Source organism: Xenopus laevis, chromosome 8S (assembly GCF_017654675.1).
Source record: "Xenopus laevis strain J_2021 chromosome 8S, Xenopus_laevis_v10.1, whole genome shotgun sequence".
Classification (NCBI taxonomy): domain Eukaryota; kingdom Metazoa; phylum Chordata; class Amphibia; order Anura; family Pipidae; genus Xenopus; species Xenopus laevis.
This window is the reverse complement of record NC_054386.1, coordinates 102900965-102924393: the sequence shown is the minus strand read 5'-3', so window position 1 is coordinate 102924393 and position 23429 is coordinate 102900965. Positions and strand designations below refer to the sequence as shown.

The following is a 23429-nucleotide window of genomic DNA, read 5'->3' as shown; positions in this document are numbered from 1 at the left end:
TTTTTGGAATGTTGTGACTGTGTCCTTCAGAATTTCTCCATAGTTGTGCTGGTATAAGTGGAAAGGATTGGCTGTTATTTTTGATCCCAAATAGTTCACAGCTGTGGATTGCCAATCCAGGTTGTAGATCTGTTGTAGCCTACTGACAACCGGTGGAGGCAATAATATGGGAAGGGCTTGTGTCTTTGAAACATTGAGTTTATAATAAGACATGCTCCCAAACTGTTCAAGCAATTCAAACAATTTCTGCAAGGCAAAGGTGGGATTAGTCACAGTTAAGGCAATATCATCAGCAAACAATAGGATTTTATGCTCATGTGGACCCACAGAAACTCCCCGTATATCACTCGAACATCTAACGGCTTGGGCTAGTGGCTCTATACTCAGGACATATATAAGAGGCGAAAGGGGGCACCCCTGCCTAGTTCCATTAGTTAACGAAAAGGGGTCTGACAAGAAACCATTCACATTCACTTGGGCTGACGGGTCCGAGTATAGAGCCATTATAGCAGTAATCATTGAAGACGGTATTCCAAACGTCTCCAAGACTAATCTAAGGTAAGTCCAGTTCACTCGGTCAAATGCCTTTTCGGCGTCTAATGCTAAGACTAGTGACGGAGTATTACTGCAATGCATTTGCTGTATTAGGGTGATAAGCCTTCTAGTATTATCATGAATATGGCGCCCCTGGATGAACCCTGTCTGATCATTGTTTATAAGTACTGGCAGCACTTTCTGCATTCTCTTCGCTAGTACAGATGCATAAATCTTAAGATCTCCATTTAGCAAAGAGATAGGGCGGTAATTTGAGCACAATGTGGCATCTTTGCCGGGTTTGGGGATAGTCGAGATGTAGGCCTTCAGCATTTCCCGGGGAAACGTCCCTTGCAATGCTGCCTCATTCAAAGCCCTAGTGAGGTAGGGGGCTAACGTAGCATGAAATGATTTGTAGTATAGATTAGTGTAGCCATCCGGTCCCGGGGCCTTGTTGTTGGGGAGGGCTTGTATAACCGCCAGGACTTCCTCCATGGTTATAGGGCCAGTCAAACCGGTCAACTCTGTGTCTAATAGAGATGGCAGGTTTAGCCGGTCCAAAATCTCAGTGATATCGTGCTTCGAGGGTATAACCATAGAGGAGTCGTCTTTCAAGTTATAAAGGGTACCGTAGAATTTGGCAAATGTGTCTGCTATGTCTTTAGGATTAATTTTTGAGTCACCGGAAGAAGTACAAATTTTCCCAATTCTACGCTGCAAGGTCTGTTGGAGTAATCGTTTCTTAAGTAAAGCAGAGGCTCTATTCCCCATAATGTAAGTCTCGCTTTTGAGCTTCAAAAGTCGAGCTTGACATCTACTCAAAATAAGGAGGTTAACCTCCTCCTTAAGCTTGTTCAAATTCTGCTGTAAATCAGGCAAAGGGGCTATAAGTCGTTGTCTCTCTAAACTGTTTATTTTAAGTAGTAATTGTTCCTGTTTCTGTCTGGCTAGTTTAAGTTTGTATGCTGCAATACTAATCAACGTGCCTCTTAAGGTGGCCTTATGGGCGCACCATAAAGTTAAATCTTTAACGTCTGTATTATCGTTCCTAGAGAAAAAGTCTACTATATTAGTTTCAAGTTGTTTGCGGATATCCACGTCTTCTAGCAGAGTATTATTAAGTCTCCATGGCAGCCTAGCACTGAACTGGTATTTTTCTTGGAGTGAAAATTCCACTAGGGAGTGATCAGTCCAAGTTGTGGGTTTGATCGTACATTTTGAAGCTAAGGATAACGTTTGCGGATAAGCCAGGAAAAGATCTATCCTAGTATGGGTTTGATGTTGGGCCGAATAATACGTAAAGTCCTTCAATGTCGGGTTCAGCACCCGCCAAATGTCGTACAAGTTATGTTGCTCTATTAATTTGGCAAACTGCAGGGAATTCTTGACCACTCGCTTGCCATATTCAGTAGCTTGTGCTCCGAATCGGGGCGATCTATCCAGCTGAGGATCAAGGATATTATTGAAGTCACCTCCGATTAAAACTAAACCTTGTTGGTGGGTTTGTACCTGCTCTAGAGCCTGTTTCAGAAAGACATTCTGTTGGGTGTTAGGCACGTATAAGTTAACCAGGGTGTACAATTGTTGATTAATATTACAAACTACTATAAGACATCTGCCTTTGGGGTCCGCCATATGTTTTACGCTAGTTATGAGCAATGATTTTCGTACGATAGTGGCAACTCCTCTATTTTTTGACGTGGAGGTTGCCGCCGCCAACATAGTATAGTATTTATTCTCAAGCTTACATTGATCTTTCGTCCTAAAGTGAGTTTCTTGGACCCAAATTAAATCTGCACCCTGTCTCTTACATTCAGCGAGCAGCAATAACCTCTTTCGGGGGGTATTTAGACCCCGTGCATTAATACTGATACACTTAAGTACCATGATGTCGATGAATTTTGCTAGGCAGCGTACAGACAGCGGAACCCAAGGCAATAGACATAGCAGTCACAAACCATATAGCAGTCTCCAGGACAGGTGGGAAAGAAGGAAAGAAAGAGGGGGGGGGAAGAGAACAAGCAGTAAAGCAAACAAAACATATATACAATATAGCCAAAACCAAAGGCTGTACTCCCCTAGCTACCATGCCTAGAGGCAGAAAGTTCAGCAGTGGGAGGAAATAGAAACGGGATGTGCCTGGATCAGATGTCATGAGATCCTAGACAGCTCCATGCCGGCGTCAAAATTTACACAGTGGGTATGGGACCCAGGAAAAGGTTGTGAAGCGATAACAAGAGACTCTCAAGCCTTGGCCGTGTGCCACTCTTCCTCCACATGCAAACGGCTTTGAGTCGGTGGCATCTTGTGCTGTGGTTCCATTGGGATATTCCAGTATTTGAGCGCAGCTTTGCCTTCCGCTAGGTTAGCAATGATTTTAGTCGTGTTTTGCCACTGAACTATAAGCTCAGTCGGATATCCCCAATTATATGGAATTTCCTTCTGGCGTAAGCTTTGGGTAATCACCGCTAAGTCACGCCGCCGTGCCAGGGTGGCTGCAGACAAATCAGCATAAATTTGTACCTTATCGTACGGCTGCGGCAGTTCTCCATGCTGTCTAGCATAGCGCATTAGATCCTCTTCGACGTGGAAAAGATGGATACGGAGGATAGTGTCCCTGAGCGCTGCACTCGGCGCATTCTTTGCTTTAGGAATCCTATGGATCCTGTCTATGATCAAGTTGTCTGCAGTTGCGTCTGGTAGTGCTGCCTTAATAAGGCCCTGGGCGTATTGGCATAATTGGGGCTGTAATACTTCTTCAGGAATGCCCCTGAGCCTCACATTGTTCCTCCGCGAACGGTCTTCCAGATCTGCAATTTTTCTATTTCTGCATCTTGCGCATTGACTGTGTCAGCCATGACCAGGGGCGCTCCGCCAATGAGGCGAGCTGAGCCGCTCGCCTCAGGCGGCAGCGCCAGACAGGATTCCAGGGGCGGCAAAAAGCCGCTCCTGCACCTTTAAGAGCCGAATTTCCGGTTTTTAAACCGGAAATTCGGCTGCGCTATTGCGAGAGAGCGCAATTGCGCTCTCCGCAATCGTTTTCCTGCCTCCCCTCGCCGACAGGTAAGTCGGTGCGGGGGCGGCAATGCAGGAGCCGCCTCAGGCGGCTCCTTCCCCAGAAACGGCGCTGGCCATGACGTTATGCGCTGTTACAAATTCCGCCATTTTGGACTCTAAGCGGTCCGTGCGCTCACCCATGGCCTGCAGCTCACTTCTGAGGTCTTGCACTGCGTGCTTAGTATCAGCACAAATATCCTCTCTGAGCTTCGCCAGCATGCATCTTAAATCAGCTTGCGTTAAGCTTTGGGCACCATCAACATACTTATCTGGCAGTTGCTCAGCTTCTACTACCAGACGCGCTGGTGACGAGGCCGCAGAGGAAGAATGGGCGCCATCTTGGATCCCGTCCCGTAGCGAAACTTTCGGCTGCGACCCATAAAAGTCGGTGAGTTGTAGAGGTTTTTGCTTGTTTCTCCTCCTCGACATTTTACCGCTTATCTCCGAAAGGATCGCTGACTTTTGCCGTCTAGGGACTGCTTAATACTGGCTTATAGGCGACACCGGCTACGGAGCTGCAGAGGAATGCGTGTATTCACATGCACGCATAAACCACGCCCCCTATTCCAGTCTCTTATTCATATCAATGCACGGTTGCTAGGGGAATTTGGACCCTAGTTACCAGATTACTGAAATTACAGACCGGAGAGCCGCTGAATAAAAAGCTAAACTCAAAAACCACAAATAATAAAAAAAGTGCAGGGAGTGTTTGAGGTGGGATATACACAGAGAATAGAAGGTGCAGGGAGTTAAAAAAACTAAACTCAAAAACCACAAATAAAAAAAGTGCAGGGAGTGTTTGAGGTGGGATATACACAGAGAATAGAAGGTGCAGGGAGTTAAAAAAACTAAACTCAAAAACCACAAATAATAAAAAATGAAAACCAATTGCAAATTGTCTCAGAATAACCCTCTGTATATCTTACTACGGGGCATATTTACTAAAGGGCGAAGTGACTAATGTGGGCGAAAATTGGCCAGCGTAATGTCATTTTGGAACTTCGCCAATTTACTAATGGTCACTGGCGTAACTTCGCTAGCGAAGGAGACAGACTCTAGCGGTACTTAGATCCCTAACACCAGGAGAATTTGCTCTCTGGCCAACGGACTTAACTGCACAAATTCACTAAGATGCGGATTTTACTGAACGTTAGCTCTTGCGACCGACTTGCCTTCATACCTCCCAACTGTCCCTTTTTCGGAGGTACAGTCCCTCTTTGACAGCTCAACCTGCAGTCCCTCATTTGTACTGGAAAGTCCCTCTTTTCTCTGCACTGAACAGCCAGAAAAAGAAACAAAGTTTCTCACTTAATTGGCTTTTAGCAGAGAGCCCAGAACAGCTAACAGGTGCAAATAAGATACTTTGTAACAATTTTGAGACACAAAAACACAGTTTAGATAAGGAGAAATATTTTCAAACTTTCATAACCTGCCAAATTTTGTAAAACAAACATGGTAATTAGGGGGTGTGGCCACAGAAAGGGGTGTGGTCAAAAAATTGCTGCGCTACGTGCGGGAAAAAATCTTTTGTCCCTCTTTTTACTTCCAAAATGTTGGGAGGTATGTGCCTCAGACCACCTCAGACCAGGGGAAGTGCAATAGAGTAGATAGGAGTTCCCAAAAAAAGAATTGAAAATTATGTTAGTTAGCGACTTTTCCTTTTTTCAGGGTGATAGACTGAAAAAGAGCGTTAAAATGTTTTAGGTTAACCGGCTTCCCCTCTACATTTCCTAATATATGTCACATAAACTATACACTGGGCTCATGCAGGTCCGGACTGAGAATTAAAATAGGCCCTGACATTTCAGGTACACAGAGGCCCAATCAGCCCACACCAGCGCACTAAATAGTGACTTTCTATGGCATCTTATAGCGGCCCCTCTGGCATTTGCCAGAACATACAGATTGCCAGTCCGGGCCTGGGCTCATGTGTAGGGCAATATAACAATTTTATTTTATTAAGGTTCCCTGGGCTTGTGTAGTGTAATGTATTTGCTGCAACATATACGTCCATTCAACTTTAACTTCCCGCCGTATGTAAATTAGTCATCGCCAGCTTTCGGCACCCTGGACACAACTGTGGATTTTAGTGAATGAGCGTTGTCCTGGCAAATCTACACCTGGCAAAGGTGTTGTGATGTGAACGAAGCCGTTGCTGGCGAATTTTTGGAGGTTAGTGAATTTGCCCCTAAGAGCCAAAGGAGAACAAGCCAGTCCCTTGTACCCAAAAGCAATGTGGGTGAACTCGGTGCTTAGTGCAGGGGTTACTTCACTGCAGCACCTTCTTGTATTACAGGATCCACTTGTCTCAAAATTCAGAATATAAAATCCAGGATTCAGTTCATTATTCGGCCAGGATTCGCCATTTTTCAGCAGGATTTGGTTTCGGCCGAATCCTTCTGCCCAGCTGAACCAAATCCGAATTTGCATATGCAAATTAGGGACGGGGAAGGAAATCACGTCCCTAATGCAGACTAGGATTCGGTTCGGTATTCGGACTAATCTTTTGCAAAGGATTCTGGGGTTCGGCCGAATCCAAAATAGTGGATTCAGTGCATCCCTACTGTATATTCTCTCCATCCCGAGGAAGAGCTAAATAACCTGTTATTAGTGCAATTGATTTAACTGAATGTGAGTAGTTCTAATTAATCTCACCGCTTTCTGTTAACTTAAGATAAAACACTATTGGCGTATTCTCTTCCTTATAGACACGTATTAAAGCCAACGAAGCTCTCCGCTACCTATTGTTTTATATTCCCTTGTACCCACTCCTGACAGACCCCCTCCTCTACCTCACGGGTATTGATCTGATAGGTGACAGTGTGACCCCACTATGGAATGGCTTAGCCCCCCATCTCCAGCCTTGCTGCCTGGTGGTGGGGCCAATAGGGGAAGCCTGTGCCCTTTACTCAATTGGTCTGTTAGTAGGGTTGCCATCTTTGCTGGTGACTGAACCCAAACAAAGGGGGCGGGGCAGATAGCATTGGGGGGTGGGGCAGTGATGTTAGGGTGGGCATGATGACATCAGAGGCAGGCACAAAGATGTTGATGGAGTTATGACGCCAGTTCGGGGTTATTACATCACTTGGATTTTAACTGGCTGGATTTCTGTTTCATTCTCTTAATATTTAAAACTGGACCGGAAATTCTGAACAGAAAAACTGATCTATCCAGTTGAAAACCACAAAGATGGCAACCCTATCTCCATCTATATCCTGCCAGGGGAGTGAAGCCAGTCCTTCAATTACAGGTATGAGATAATTATTCCTTTACTCTACTTCTGTTATTAAATGATACAGAAACTCCGCTAACCAGAAAGCTCTTAAATACAGCTATTCAGGGAAAAAACCATTTCTTATATTTGATTGCTTTGTTGTTTCTATAAGAAGAAGAAATGAACTGCACTTGATAATAACTAAGCCACGTTGAACTGAGTAACATAGTATTTCAATATTTTTCATTTATTGGCCAGATTATTGTTCAGGTTTCACAAGGCTGAAAACCAAACAGAAAGTCGAGATCCAGAGAGATCTTAGGAAAACCAAACTGTTTGGGTCAAAACCAACCCTATCTGTCAGTAAATCACATGAACTGATCCAGGGGCAACTTCATCTCTTCTTCATCCTCACAAACTCCTCCCCCTCTGCCTCTTGCCCCAGAATTCATGTTACCCCAATCCTTGCCCCATCTTATTGGCACATGACTAAACCCACTGGCACCTCCCACAATGAGAATATCAATGGGACACTCCCCAAACCTTTTCCCCCTCATATTGTTCCTTGGCCTGAGGAACCTCAGTGTCACAGCTCTCGTCTCTTGGCCTCGTTACAGAACGTCCCGCCTCCCACCCTAAGGACACGCCCTCTTTACCTACAATCCTCTCTGTCCCTCACACTTCTAGCCTTTCCTCCTGCACCACTAACTCCTCCCCTTCCTGTCTGGGGCAGTCCATTTATAAGACCAGGGAGACCTTGTGGAAACCTCCACGTACTTACCTAGAGCCTCACACATTATCTGTCCCACCATGAAGGGATCCCCTACACTCCCAGCTCCCCCAAACTGATCCAGTCTGACCCTCGACATCTCCCAGTTCCTCTAAACAATGAGTCCCGGCCTGAGTTGGGGTGAAGAGGCAACTGATATACAAACTCTCAGCTTCTTCTCTACTGAACCCCATTTAGATTTGGTTCACTTTTACCTTTATGATCTTTAGTTAGATCTTTATTGCTCTTGGTTTGTCCTTGAAGAGCAACATTTGCTGCTGTATCTTTGGGCTCTTACATTCCATTTTTGGAATTTTGTCTTGTTGTTTATGAATAATAATAATAATAATAATAATAAACACGTTGTAAAATGAAATGAACCTTCACCCACATGAGGTCTGACACATGGGCCGTAGCCTCAATGATCACAGTCACTCCTCCCATTGACTCTTACACCCAAATTGTCAATTTATTTGTACCTCCAGCTCCAGAGGGTGATGCACCTTCACTGGTCTCTCATTGCTTGTGGGTGGGATAATTCCCCAGCGATTGTGTATTGTGTTATTTCACTGCAGGAAAACAATAACAATGTGCGCCCCCCCCCCCCAAACCGTCAGCTATTTCATTAACCCTCGTATTACTTTATATACACAAGTCACACCCGATCGTATCTAGTCTAAAAGGTAATGTCATTTAGTGTCCGTCACACATTAACTGCCCAACAGCTCTCACTTCTGCACCCGCCCCTTCTTTTATAGCCCAATAGTCTGGCAACTGTGTCAAAGGCAAAACTCCTGCAACCAATAAAAATTTACAAAATGGAACATTCACTAATGGGAAATTCCTTCCGGACTCCAAGAGGGTAATCAGACCAACCCTGAATCATCTTTATACTTATAGGCACCCGGCCCTTCATTGAAGCTATTTAATATATTGTATTTCTCCAGTGTAACCAATTCTAACTTGTCTTTCCCCATAACTGATCCCTTCCATTCCCTTTATCAGCTTAGTCGCTCTTCTCTGTACTTTCTCTATTTCATTACTGTCCCTTATATATTTATATATAGTGATCATATCCCCCTTATATATTTATATATAGTGATCATATCCCCCTTATATATTTATATATAGTGATCATATCCCTTATATATTTATATATAGTGATCCTATCCGCTTATATATTTATATATAGTGATCATATCCCCTTATATATTTATATATAGTGATCATATCCCCTTATATATTTATATATAGTGATCATATCCCCTTATATATTTATATATAGTGATCCTATCCGCTTATATATTATATATAGTGATCATATCCCCTTATATATTTATATATAGTGGATCCTATCCCCTTATATATTTATATATAGTGATCATATCCCCTTATATATTTATATATAGTGATCATATCCCCTTATATATTTATATATAGTGATCCTATCCGCTTATATATTTATATATAGTGATCATATCCCCTTATATATTTATATATAGTGATCATATCCCCTTATATATTTATATATAGTGATCATATCCCCTTATATATTTATATATAGGTATCCTATCCGCTTATATATTTATATATAGTGATCATATCCCCTTATATATTTATATATAGTGATCATATCCCCTTATATATTTATATATAGTGATCCTATCCGCTTATATATTTATATATAGTGATCATATCCCTTATATATTTATATATAGTGATCCTATCCGCTTATATATTTATATATAGTGATCATATCCCCTTATATATTTATATATAGTGATCATATCCCCTTATATATTTATATATAGTGATCATATCCCCTTATATATTTATATATAGTGATCCTATCCGCTTATATATTTATATATAGTGATCATATCCCCTTATATATTTATATATAGTGATCATATCCCCTTATATATTTATATATAGTGATCATATCCCCTTATATATTTATATATAGTGATCATATCCCCTTATATATTTATATATAGTGATCATATCCCCCTATATATTTATATATAGTGATCCTATCCCCCTTATATATTTATATATAGTGATCATATCCCCCTTATATATTTATATATAGTGATCATATCCCCTTATATATTTATATATAGTGATCCTATCCCCTTATATATTTATATATAGTGATCCTATCCCCTTATATATTTATATACAGTGATCCTATCCCCTTAACTGTCTCTTCTCCAGTGTAACAATCCCAACTTGTCTTTCCCCATAACTGATCCCTTCCATTCCCTTTATCAGCTTAGTCGCTCTTCTCTGTACTTTCTCTATTTCTTTACTGACCCTTATATATTTAAATATAGTGATCATATCCCCCTATATATTTATATATAGTGATCCTATCCCTCTTATATATTTATATATAGTGATCCTATCCCCTTATATATTTATATATAGTGATCCTATCCGCTTATATATTTATATATAGTGATCCTATCCCCTTATATATTTATATATAGTGATCCTATCCCCTTATATATTTATATATAGTGATCCTATCCCCTTATATATTTATATATAGTGATCCTATCCCCCTATATATTTATATATAGTGATCCTATCCCTCTTATATATTTATATATAGTGATCCTATCCCCCTTATATATTTATATATAGTGATCATATCCCCTTATATATTTATATATAGTGATCATATCCCCCTTATATATTTATATATAGTGATCATATCCCCTTATATATTTATATATAGTGATCATATCCCCTTATATATTTATATATAGTGATCATATCCCCTTATATATTTATATATAGTGATCATATCCCCTTATATATTTATATATAGTGATCCTATCCCCCTTATATATTTATATATAGTGATCCTATCCCCTTATATATTTATATATAGTGATCATATCCCCTTATATATTTATATATAGTGATCATATCCCCCTTATATATTTATATATAGTGATCATATCCCCTTATATATTTATATATAGTGATCATATCCCCCTTAACTGTCTCTTCTCCAGTGTAACCAATCACAACTTGTCTTTCCCCATAACTGATCCCTTTTATTCCTTTATCAGTTTAGTTGCTCGTCTCTGTACTTTTTTCCTCCAAAACCATTATTTTTGGGGCTAGAGTGAGAGATGCCTGTTCTTCTCTATGGGAGAGTGCAGCAATTAAAAGACTCCTACAGCAGTTGGGTTATTATTTTCAGGCAGCTGGAGGATATTGGGTCCTGGCAGGGCTTTACACAATATTTAGAATCCTATTTTTCTCTTTAAAATGAGAAAGAAGTGGCCTTTGCCTTATTTTGATGAGCCGCCGCTGAGTTTAATGGGTCCAGAGGACACAAATGACTGGATTAAACATTGAGCCGACAGATTTCATTGTCAGTTTGTTCATATAAAATCCCTTTTCATTGGCTGGCAGGAGATTTAACAGGGCAATAATTGTGTACAGTCCATAAAGCTATAGGGTTATAGTTCAGCAGGCACCCGCATTGCACAGGATCAGCAGGGAGGGCGCCTGAGAGATATGAGAGGGGAATAGAAATGTTACAGAAGCACAGGTATAAGAATAATAAGAAGAATAATAATAATAATAAACCAGTGCTGTGCATATGACTCTGTATTGGGAATATACTGGGTACAAGGGACCTGTACTTGGCATAACTGATACAACCGAGACAATGACACAAAGACTCTTGGGAAATTTGGAAAATGGAATTTAAGAAAAGATACAGAAAATCATAACTCCCCCCCCATATATTTGGGGTATATGAGTAATACTGGGGTATCCCACAGTCCTGATCCACACATATCACATTAGACTTTGATTCATACAGACGAGCGGCTCGATGTCCACTTGGTCCGACCCCCATTATTTTCCTGCCCCAAAGGCCTCAGATCCAGATATCAGAACTGCAGTCGCCCCCGGGGTATCGGAGCTCATGGGCAAGCACAGGGCCATCTGGTTCCTTTCCAAAATCCACCAGGAAGTTGGGGTTCAGCTTGAGGCCTCCCTTCTCCGTGTCCACGTCAATCTGCAGCATGACCGCCCCTTCTCTGGGAAACAGAGGGAGACGGGGTGAAAAGGGGTGTCACCCGCAAAAGGGCGGGGCACTCACACATTGACCCCAAAGGGCACAGCACACGTCAGGACAAGGTCACAGAGGGAAATATCATAAAAGAACTTGGTGTTTGGGGTGAGAGTTACCAACAGATACACGGGCACAGAGCTAGACACCCCCAGAAATACACAGGTACCCCCTTACTTGAGCATGTCGGGGTAGAACTGCTTGTCCCAAATGCTGTATATGGAGCTGGTCACATAAATTCTCTTCCCATCCAGGCTGAGCTGAATCATCTGTGGCCCCCCAGGTATAATCTTCCCCTAAAACACACAATTCACTGGGAATCAGACTGAACCCAAGGAATTCAAGTGGGAGAGTTTGGCACCCGGAGAAGATAAAGAGGAGGATTATGGGAAATGGAGACGGTGTAGCAGCCGGAGAGACAGCAAGAAACGGGGGACGTTATAGTAAAGGGAGACTGTAGCAGGGGGAGAGACAGCCAGGAGTAGAGACAGAGAAAGGGGAGTTATGGGAAAGGATGACTGTGTAGCAGCTAGAGAGACAGCCAGGAGTAGAGTGAGAGACAGAGGAGGATTACGGGGGAAGGGAGAGCATGTAGCAGCTGGAGAGACAGACAGAAGTAGAGCGAGAGAAACGGGAGACGTTATAGTAAAGGGAGACTGTAGCAGGGGGAGAGACAGCCAGGAGTAGAGAGAGAGAAAGGGGGAGTTATGGGAAAGGGAGAGCAGCTAGAGAGACAGCCAGGAGTAGAGCGAGAGAGAGGGATGATTATGGGAAAGGGAGACTGTGCAGCAGGGGAAGAGACAGCCATGAGCAAAGAGGGAGGACTATGGGGAAGAGACAGTATGTGGCATCTGGAAAGACAGCCAGGAGTAGAGAAAGGGCTGTCTAATCCAAATAAAGCAGGGAGAGAGACAGACAGGAGTAGAGAGAGAGAGAGGGGAGGATTATGGGGAAGAGACAGCCAGGGGCAGAGAGAGAGGGGAGGGCATCAACTGGGAATAAAGCAGAGTAACTGGGGGGGATGAAGGTTTGGAACCCCCCCCCCTCCGCCCAGCTTTGCCTCTTGCTCAGGTGACACAGAGGAACTAGGGAGGAGAATTAGGGAACTCACCTTGACAGTCACAGGGTCAGGCTGACACTCCAGTTCCTTATCTTCTTGTACAGCGACCGGTCCCCCTTTCTGAATGCTGCCCCCCAAAAAGATCTATGGGGTAAAGGGCAGAAGAAGAGAATGAGCCAGAGGCAGATGGAGAGCGTTGTGCTTGGAGCCCCAATAAGTCTTACATTAACTGTTAAACATAGAGGTACTTTTGGTTGCTACGGTAATTGACCCACCTGCCCCACCAATTTGGGGTTCCTGATGTTGGTGATGTCATACTGCCGAATGTCTCCGTGTAGCCAATTACTGAAGTAGAGGAAACGATCGTCCAATGAGATGAGGATGTCTGTTATAAGCCCTGGAGGTAGGGGGCGAGAGAGAGACATGAGTCCAAACTCTGATTCTAACTGCCCCCTCCCTCGCATACATCATGCAACAGTGGCTCTTACACTGAACCCCAACATGCTATAGCGGGGAGCCAAGAAACAGGTTGAGACATAGGTCAAATATCCATGTCAGCCAATCAGATGCTTGCTTTCATTCTTCTATCTGCAATAAAGCAGTGAAAGCTAACTGCTGATTGGTTGCTATGGGTTAAAAAGCTTGAGCATTTCCCCTCCCACCTCTCCTTGCACTTTGGATGTTGTACAGGGCAGTCAGTATCTGCACCCACCTGGCATCTCGGGCAGTGCCCACCCTTCCACCTTCTTACTGGGCACCTGGATCACCTTCTCTGCGGCCCATTTGCCATCCTACAGCAGGAAAGAGCATGGTTAAACATGGGGGATTCAGTAGGCTGGATCTGTGGCCCTATATTGGGTATATAACAGAATATTGGGGACCATATTGAGCCATCGGTGCTGCCATACTGAATGCTGGTACCAGAAATCATCTCCTTGTGACATTCTCTTACCTTCTCTTTGTAGAAGCGGAAGATGGAGCTACTCAGGGCGCAGCCCACCAGGCCTTGGTCGGCGTCGGGGTTGTGTAGGAAGCGAATCTCCAGCGGTATCAGCCCGTCCTTCCCCAGGTCTATGGTCTGCACCAGCCTGTGTTCTGTCCAATCCCAGACGTTCAAGGAGTGACCATATTGTCCTGGGGGGAAGCAACATTTGGGGTTATACAGAACCTTCAATTGGTAGACGTGTAGTTGAGCAACGTGTCTCACCAGCCAGTACATCCTCCATCTTGAAACCCAGAGCAAAGGCTTTAGGGGCCCCCCATTCGGTGCTGATCATGACGTTGTGGCGCGGTTGGTACCAGAAATCATATCCAAACTGAGCTGTTTCCCCTTCCGCTTCCCAGTTCCCTTTTACCTCAAACGTCTCCCCGTCCAGCAGAACAAAGCCCCCTGCATCATGGGAAACAAAGGGTTAGTAAGGGGTTACTATCTATATGCATGTACCATAATAATGGGGTGGGAGCTGCCATGACGCTTGGTACTTTTAGCTGCAATGTCCTGTACTAACCAGTGGGTGGTGCTAATAGGAAATGTTCTTTAACCTGGGGGTGGGGCATCTAATCAGATACTCCCATGCGGAACCTCCAAGGTGGAGCGAATTGTTTTCAGGGCTCAGATTGTGAGACTCACCTTTTCCATTCCCACAGGGGTCCCCCAAGGCGCTAATCATGATCTCCCCACAGCCCAGGCAGTGAGAGGTGTGCAGGTTGGCCAGGCCGCACTTCCAATAAACTTCATGTGGCTCCACAGTCTGCAGCAAAGAGGAAGAAGAGGAGGAGGAAGGAAGCTGAGCCTGTGAGCTTACACTTTGCACCCTACAATGGTCCCACGGCAGAAAAGTACTATATAAATGGCATGACACTAATGGCCTGGGCTTGTAATAACAAACCTTGTGGAGTCGGGGAGCCCGGGGGTCGGTGCCAACATCCACCACGTAGACGCGAGAAGAGATGAGACAGGGGAGGATGAGTTTGTTACGGACTTTGCTGCTGTCTCCGTAGCAACTGCTGCAGGTATTCCAGCCGGAGTGGTGCAACTCGTCGTTCACGTTGGGCATCGGAAGTCGGTGGATCACCTGGAACAGTTACAGATCACCTTTAATGAACAACAACTCCCAGAATCCTGCCTGAGACTCCAAGGGCTGCTCCTTCCTTACATGAGCTTGTTTAAAACTACAACTCCCAGTACCCTCTGGGGTAAATCCCATTGTTATAGCCAGTGAATGGACTGATGCCTTTCTGCTTCACTCGTGCGCTAAAACAACCTGTGGGTCCCCCAGCTGTTACCTGACTACAACTCCCAGCATTCCCTGAGAGTCTAGGCTGCTCAACGCTGAACTTGTTACCTGGGAGTACGTCGGGGACTTGGGATCCACATCCACGGTGGCCAGGTAGTCGGGCTTGTTGATGCCGGTGCTGCGGTAGATACAGGGCAGGTAGACAATCTCCTCCCTGGGGCCTGTGGGGGGCACAGAATCAGTGGGTCAGGCTGAGTAAATAGTGATGCCCTCCCTTGCTGATCTCATTGGCTAAATAGGGAATACAGGGATATGGAAGATAGATCATAGTACAAGTTCATCCAGGGACTGGTCCCATTACATCTTGGAGTCAGGAAGGAATTGGAGTCGGGTCAGGAGGGTTTTTCGCCTTCCTCTGGATCAACTGGCAGTTAGGCAGGTTAGACGGATCTGTGGTTTTTTTCTAGGGATGCACAGAATCCACTATTTTGGATTCGGCCGAACCCCCGAATCCTTTGCAAAAGATTAGACCGAACCGAATCCGAACCCTAATATACATATGCAAATATGCAAATCAGGGCTGGGGAGGGGAAAACATTTTTTTACTTCCTTGTTTTGTGACCAAAAAGTCCCTGCCCCTAATTTGCATATGCAAATTAGGATTCTGATTCGATTCGGCAGGGCAGAAGGATTTGGCCGAATCCCAAACCGAATCCTGGATTCGGCGCATCCTTATTTTTTTCAACCTAATTTACTATGTAACAAGTGTTTGCAGTTCCCCAAGCAACTCCCTGCACCCACCTTTCATGGCATCCAGAGGGCTCTTGTACCCCGGCCCACATGATCCACACTTGGCTGGAAAGAAAAAGAGAAGATTTGGTTCATTTTGTCCAACCCTGGTGCCTCTGGACTGGGAATAATGGAGCAAGAGTACCCCCATCACACACACAGTACCCCCTTGTGTCTGCTGCCCCCGCTGGAGAATGAGAGATTCAGCAGGGGGTTGTGATACAGTGATCCCTATAAATACAAAGTTCTCTCCGGAGCTGCCAGTAGTCGCTGGCCTGGCACAAGCAGGGGGTGGCGCTGGCCCATAGGAATGATCAGATATCACAGCAATGGGCCGGCTCACCATTAACCCCCCGGGGCAGAACAATGTGCAGGGTACGACTGGCACAATCAGATAAAGCAATTGGCTCATTCCCATCTGATGCCCCCCCCCCCAGTCTGGTTGCTTTTGGCACATTCACAGCTGCACTCTGGGTTCTGGAGAGGAGTGTGGGCCAGACCCCCAGCAGGACGGGAGCCCATAGAAGGGAAAGGCTTGTGGGTGGCACTGGGCCCAGTTGGCTGGAATCTCATGAGAGCGAAACACAGAGGAGAGGGAGGGACTTACTGGGCCCACAACGGGGGGGACAGAACAAAGGTTCCCTAAACTCCTACCTGCACCCAACTCTACTGCTCCCCATTGTATCATGTCTGTGCATTACTGCTGTACCCACCGCACTGCAATTGTCTCACTTTATGGCTCATAACATCCATCATGGGGCAATAAACTGTCATGTAATTACACTTGCACCAACACACCCTGCACCCTGCCCCATATAACTGTCAGCCCCCAGCCTGCGACCCCTCCCAGCACTAACCCCCCCTTACTGTATATTGCCCCAGAATTCCCCCTCACTCATACTGTAACCCCCCAGCACTAACCCCCCTTACTGTATATTGCCCCAGCATTCCCTCCCCCCCCCAATATATTGTAACCCCTTCCCACATCTCCCCCTCCCACACTGTGACTTGCCTGTTCCCACTGTCATTATAGAGGCAGAGAGGGGAGTGAAACTGACAGTTGTGAAATAGCTGAAGGTCTGGCCAATGGCAGGGAAGTGTTGGTATAATGAGTCTATGTGAGTGGAGGAGGGGAGAGACCCCCAGCAGAATACTGAGCAGCACCCACAGGAGTCTGGAGGAGGGGCCCCTACTTGTGAGGACCAGGGAGAGTAGGACTGGGTGCTAGTGGTGAGTGGGTCAGGGGAACCCCAATCTCTGTGGGGTGCGTTAGTGGGAGTCAACAAGGTACAAACCTAAGTTGAGCCTCAATTTGGATTTCATCAGAGAAGGAAGTTTTATTAAGTACAGAATAAACAGAGATCTCATAGAGACCCTCCAGCCCCTTTATCTTTATTCCTGTATCAGCCCATAGTGATCATTCCACTGGTTCATATTTACTCCATAATGTGGAAGCTGAACTGTATCCTACAACCTTACTCTTGAGTAACTCTCATTGCTTAATAACCGTTAATAATTTCCTTTTTATTATTGTCTGGTACCGAAACTCAAGCACAAGCCGAAACACAAGCTCAAAAACAACCTCAAATTCAAACACAACCTCAAGCACAAGTTAAAACACAAGCACAAGCTCTTCAGAGCTCTTTACTCATCTCTCTACTATAACAACATCTCCAGGGTGCTGCACCCTCACTCCCACCTACCTGCTACCCACTGTTCTTTATGCATGGGCACCCACTGTATGCAGCAGTCCTGTCCTGCTTTATGGCAGCTGAGATTCTAGCTATCTGTATAACAGAACATTCTGTCCCAGTGGCTGCACAGATCCTATCTGATCCCCATTGTAAGCAACAGTCCTGTCCTGCTTTATGGCAGCTGAGATTCTAGCTATCTGTATAACAGAACATTGTGTCCCAGTGGCTGCACAGATCCTATCTGATCCCCATTGTAAGCAGCAGTCCTGTCCTGCTTTATGGCAAGCTGAGATTCTAGCTATCTGTATAACAGAACATTCTGTCCCAGTGGCTGCACAGATGCCTATCTGATCCCCATTGTAAGCAGCAGTCCTGTCCTGCTTTATGGCAGCTGAAGATTCTAGCTATCTGTTATAACAGAACATTCTGTCCCGTGGGCGTGCAACAGATGCCGCTATCTGGATCCCGCATTGTAAGCAAGCAGTAACCTGTACTGCTTTATGGCTAGCTGAGATTCTAGGCCTATCTTGTATAACAGAACGATTCTGGTTCCGCAGATGGCTGCACCAGATCCTTCTGATCCCCAATTGTAAGCAGCAGTCCTGCTCTGCTTTATGGCAGCTAAGATTCCTATCTGTATAACAGAACATTCTGTCCAGTGGCTGCACAGATCCTATTTGATCCCCTTGTAAGCAGCAGTCCTGTCCTGCTTTATGCAGCTGAGATTCTAGCTATCTGTATACAGAACATTCTGTCCCAGTGGCTGCACAGATCCTATCTGATCCCCATTGTAGAGATTCAAGCGCTTCTGCTATCTTGCTTCTTATGTGAAGCTGTGATCCTAAGCAATCTATGCATGGCAGCTGAGATTCTAGCTATCTGTATAACAGAAACATTCTGTCCCAGTGGCTGCACAGATCCTATCTGATCCCCATTGTAAGCAGCAGTCCTGTCCTGCTTTATGGCAGCTGAGATTCTAGCTATCTGTATAACAGAACATTCTGTCCCAGTGGCTGCACAGATCCTATCTGATCCCCATTGTAAGCAGCAGTCCTGTCCTGCTTTATGGCAGCTGAGATTCTAGCTATCTGTATAACAGAACATTCTGTCCCAGTGGCTGCACAGATCCTATCTGATCCCCATTGTAAGCAGCAGTCCTGTCCTGCTTTATGGCAGCTGAGATTCTAGCTATCTGTATAACAGAACATTCTGTCCCAGTGGCTGCACAGATCCTATCTGATCCCCATTGTAAGCAGCCAGTCCTGTCCTGCTTTATGGCAGCTGAGATTCTAGCTATCTGTATAACAGAACATTTCTGTCCCAGTGGCTGCACAGATCCTATCTGATCCCCATTGTAAGCAGCAGTCCTGTCCTGCTTTATGGCAGCTGAGATTCTAGCTATCTGTATAACAGAACATTCGTGTCCCAGTGGCTGCACAGATCCTATCTGATCCCCATTGTAAGCAGCAGTCCTGTCCTGCTTTTAATGGCAGCTGAGATTTAGCTATCTGTATAACAGAACATTCTGTCCAGTGGCTTGCACAGATCCTATCTGATCCCCCATTGTAAGCAGCAGTCCTGTCCTGCTTACTGGCAGCTAGATTCTAGCTATCTGTATAACAGAACATTCTGTCCCAGTGGCCTGCACAGATTCCTATCTGATCCCCATTGTAGCAGCAGTCCTGTTCCTGCTTTATGGCAGCTGAGATTCTAGCTATCTGGTATAACAGAACATTCTGTCCCAGTGGCTGCACAGATCCTATCTGATCCCCATTGTAAGCAGGCAGTCCTGTCCTGCTTTATGCAGCTGAGATTCTAGCTATCTGTATAACAGAACATTCTTCCCAAGGACTGCACAGATCCTATGTGATCCCCATTGTAAGCAAGCAGTCCTGTCCTGCTTTATGGCAAGCTGAGATTCTAGCTATCTGTATAACAGAACATTCTGTCCCAGTGGCTGCACAGATCCTATCTGATCCCCATTGTAAGCAAGCAGTCCTGTCCTGCTTTAATGGCAGCTGAGATTCTAGCTATCTGTATAACAGAACATTCTGTCCCAGTGGCTGCACAGATCCTATCTGATCCCCATTGTAAGCAGCAGTCCTGTCCTGCTTTATGGCAGCTGAGATTCTAGCTATCTGTATAACAGAACATTCTGTCCCAGTGGCTGCACAGATCTTATCTGTAGATCATTAACTAAACTAACCGGTTCCACTGCAGCTAAAAACCAGCACAGGCCCCAGGTTTTATGTGATAGAACAAATAAGTCTTTGGCCGAGCACTTTCTGATTATTTCCTTAAAGGATCTGAAATGGTTCAGCCCAGTGGAAGAGACAATAGGAATGTTTAATTTTTATGAAGCAGGTGCAGAACAGAACCCGGGGAATGGGTCGGTGTCTGGGATGTGGGCCAAACCATTACATTCTCATGGAGGGGCCAGAACAGTATGTTCAGCGAGTGTATCTTGCCCAGATGTTGCACGAAAGGCCTGACCCAAAATATATTCCCTGACCTCCTATACATCCGGATAGTGTCAGATAATTCTGAGGAGGAATACACAGGGGGCTGGGGCCAATTAAAGGGACACTATGTATCTAAAATATAAATGAACGCCAAGGAAAGTATCCAAGAAGCTTGACTTTGGTTACAATGTTTGAGGAGTGAGAAGCAGCAGTGCAGACACACATTTACGCATCGTTTTAATGAGGAATGAATTGAAATTGGGAAGTTTATAAGAATGGCATTTCCTTTCACTAGATAAAATTTTTTTTGATTAAGTTCCCCTTTAAAGTACAAAAAAACCTTGTGATCTTCATGTTATTCTTGGTATTGATGGAGACTAAATCTCGGCAGTTGCGCAGACTCCCACGCACTGTGTTGTTGCGACTACGTCACAGGCAGTTGGAGTTGGGTGTAAGCAGGGTGACAGGGTGCTTCCCGCCAGCCTTGCAGAAGCTGCACTAAAAACACACAGTGCAGGGAGTTGCTGGGAGTTGGGTGTAAGCAGGGTGACAGGGTGCTTCCCGCCAGCCTTGCAGAAGCTGCACTAAAAACACACAGTGCAGGGAGTTGCGTGTAAGCAGGGTGACAGGGTGCTTCCCGCCAGCCTTGCAGAAGCTGAACTAAAAACACACAGTGCAGGGAGTTGCTGGGAGTTGGGTGTAAGGCAGGGTGACAGGGTGCTTCCCGCCAGCCTTGCAGAAGCTGCACTAAAAACACACAGTGCAGGGAGTTGCTGGGAGTTGGGTGTAAGCAGGGTGACAGGGTGCTTCCCGCCAGCCTTGCAGAAGCTGAACTAAAAACACACAGTGCAGGGAGTTGCTGGGAGTTGGGTGTAAGCAGGGTGACAGGGTGCTTCCCGCCAGCCTTGCAGAAGCTGCACTAAAAACACACAGTGCAGGGAGTTGCTGGGAGTTGGGTGTAAGCAGGGTGACAGGGTGCTTTCCGCCAGTCTTGCAGAAGCTGAACTAAAAACACACATTGCAGGGAGTTGCTGGGAGTTGGGTGTAAGGCAGGGTGACAGGGTGCTTCCCGCCAGCCTTGCAGAAGCTGCACTAAAAACACACAGTGCAGGGAGTTGCTGGGAGTTGGGTGTAAGCAGGGTGACAGGGTGCTTCCCGCCAGCCTTACAGAAGCTGAACTAAAAACACACAGTGCAGGGAGTTGCTGGGAGTTGGGTGTAAGCAGGGTGACAGGGTGCTTTCCGCCAGTCTTGCAGAAGCTGAACTAAAAACACACAGTGCAGGGAGTTGCTGGGAGTTGGGTGTAAGCAGGGTGACAGGGTGTTAGAATTACAAATCTGCTGGAACACAAAATATTCTGCAGTTTTACTACAATCTTAGGGGCCTATGTAAGAAGGGGCCCCAGGGCCCAGGAATGGCAGGAAGTTTACTCCTATATATAGAGGAGGGAGAACATCCTGCAACACTTCAGGCCCTTGAACTTGGAACTGAGGGGTTAATATTCCCCAATGGCCTATGGATTTGCAGATCCCCTGCCCCAGGAATGTGGAGGAGACGAGGGGTGCGGGGAGTGCGTGCAGGGAGTTATTTTGTTTATAGAAGCAATAAAGATGACAGGGATGAGAGGCACCCCCTCTTGTCATGGGACGGGGCCCATCTGGGTTCTCTCTTGTGTAAATCAGGAGACTGGACCTGGTGCCAGAGAATCAATTAACCCCGTGTGCATCATGTGTATAATGCAGAGTATAATGTTCATATGGGCCCTGGGGCCCCCACAGAGCTAAAGTTCCCCATAGACGCGACCATTCTTATTGACGAACGACCGATTTTAGGGAAGTCCGACCGATCCTTCGAAATTATCGTGCGGTTAGTGGGATTCAAACGATCGCACATCTTACGATTTTTCGTCCGACATCTGTCAGGAAATTAATCGCCAGGTCCTGGCAAATTGGTCAATTCGTACGATAGTTCTGAGATAATCGTGGTCTGAACCCACAGGCCCGGCAAAAGGATGGGCAAAGCCTAAAGCGACCAATGGGCATTGAGCATTTATTGAGCTACTTTGTGGCCAAATGGACAAGTGCAAGAAGTGGTGCCAATTGATATAATGTGCCATCCTTGCTGCGCTGCACTGTTGTGCTACAGGCCTGGGTATCAGTGGTTAGGGTTGCTGTAGGTACAATATATACATGTCGGTGTCCTGCTCACTAGAATAAGTGTAATGGCAGCACCGCAGCTCAATGACATGCGGGAAATCTGCTCAATACCAGCACCGGTGCCAAATGATAAGGGGCGTGTCTCACTGAGCTTGTGTAACCACACCCCATTCCTTGGCTCCACCCTTCCTATCTCCTGGGCTGCCAGTCTCCATGCCCACCTAGGTGCCAATTAAAGTGGAATCCTGTTCTTTACACAAGGGCAATAAGTGTGCCAGGCTGTAACATGTGATGGGTATAAATCTCTTATATTCTCTACTCACTGCCCCACATCCAGGAAAGGGCTAAATATATTTATTTCTCATATATATTTGTCACTGTAAGAAATGCCCCACACCCACATACGCCAGCCTGTACCCCTACTACTAGATACCCCAGCCTGTACCCCCAATATTAGATACCCCAGCCTGTACCCCTACTACTAGATACCCCAGCCTGTACCCCCAATGTTAGATACCCCAGCCTGTACCCCTGCTGCTAGATACCCCAGCCTGTACCCCCATTGTTAGATACCCCCAGCCTGTATTGTACCCCTACTGCTAGATACCCCAGCCTGTACCCCCAATGTCAGATACCCCAGTCTGTACCCCCATTGTTAGATACCCCAGCCTGTATCGTACCCCTTCTGCTAGATACCCCAGCCTGTACCCCCAATGTTATATACACCAGCCTGTACCCTCACTGACAGATCCTCCAACACACACCACAAAATATTGTTAATTTTTCATAATTATTGAGCTTTTCTACCCCAGAGAATCCATTGTATACACCCTGTTATATCCCCAGCTCTCTGTACATGTATATAGACCAATATAAACATTTATATATATATATACACACACACGTACATATACAGAGAGGTATATAATATCCTGCTGTACAGTATAAATAAGTATCACTATAACTAAATATACACAACCCCCCAGCAGGGTCCCTGGAGCCCACCCTAGAAGGAGCCGTGAGTCTCACCCATTCCTGCGTCTGTCTGTCTGTCTGTCTGTCCCACACGCTGCTGTGAGTCTCTGCTCAGATCACTGGCCCTGCTGGACACACACTTAAATTCAGTGGGAAAGGGGCGGGTCAGGAGTGTGAGGGGCGGGGATTGGGGGAATTTGAACTTGTAGGAATGTAGCAGAGATACAGGGTAGTGGTGAGTGAGAGCGGAGCAGTTATTGTCTGTGTCCCCTACTGGCCCTCAGCTCCCCCTGTGTCTCCATCCCATAACCCCCAGTGTGTGATTGTGCAATAAACTAGTGTGTGCAGCCCCGCCCCCTGCACCTTGTCCTCTTAACTCAACT

The 23429-nt window shown here is 45.5% G+C and overlaps 1 protein-coding gene across 1 annotated transcript; it reads right to left on the bottom strand.

The window, feature by feature from the left end:
• Positions 1–11288: 11288 nt before the first annotated feature.
• Positions 11289–23154, bottom strand: selenbp1.S (selenium binding protein 1 S homeolog). Its single transcript, NM_001093669.1, is given in 12 exon segments — positions 11289–11641; positions 11851–11969; positions 12785–12877; positions 13009–13130; positions 13446–13524; positions 13686–13867; positions 13941–14123; positions 14364–14484; positions 14623–14808; positions 15079–15191; positions 15772–15825; positions 23101–23154. Coding segments are annotated over 12 exon segments (1419 nt in total). The 5' UTR covers positions 23105–23154; the 3' UTR covers positions 11289–11478.
• Positions 23155–23429: the final 275 nt, after the last annotated feature.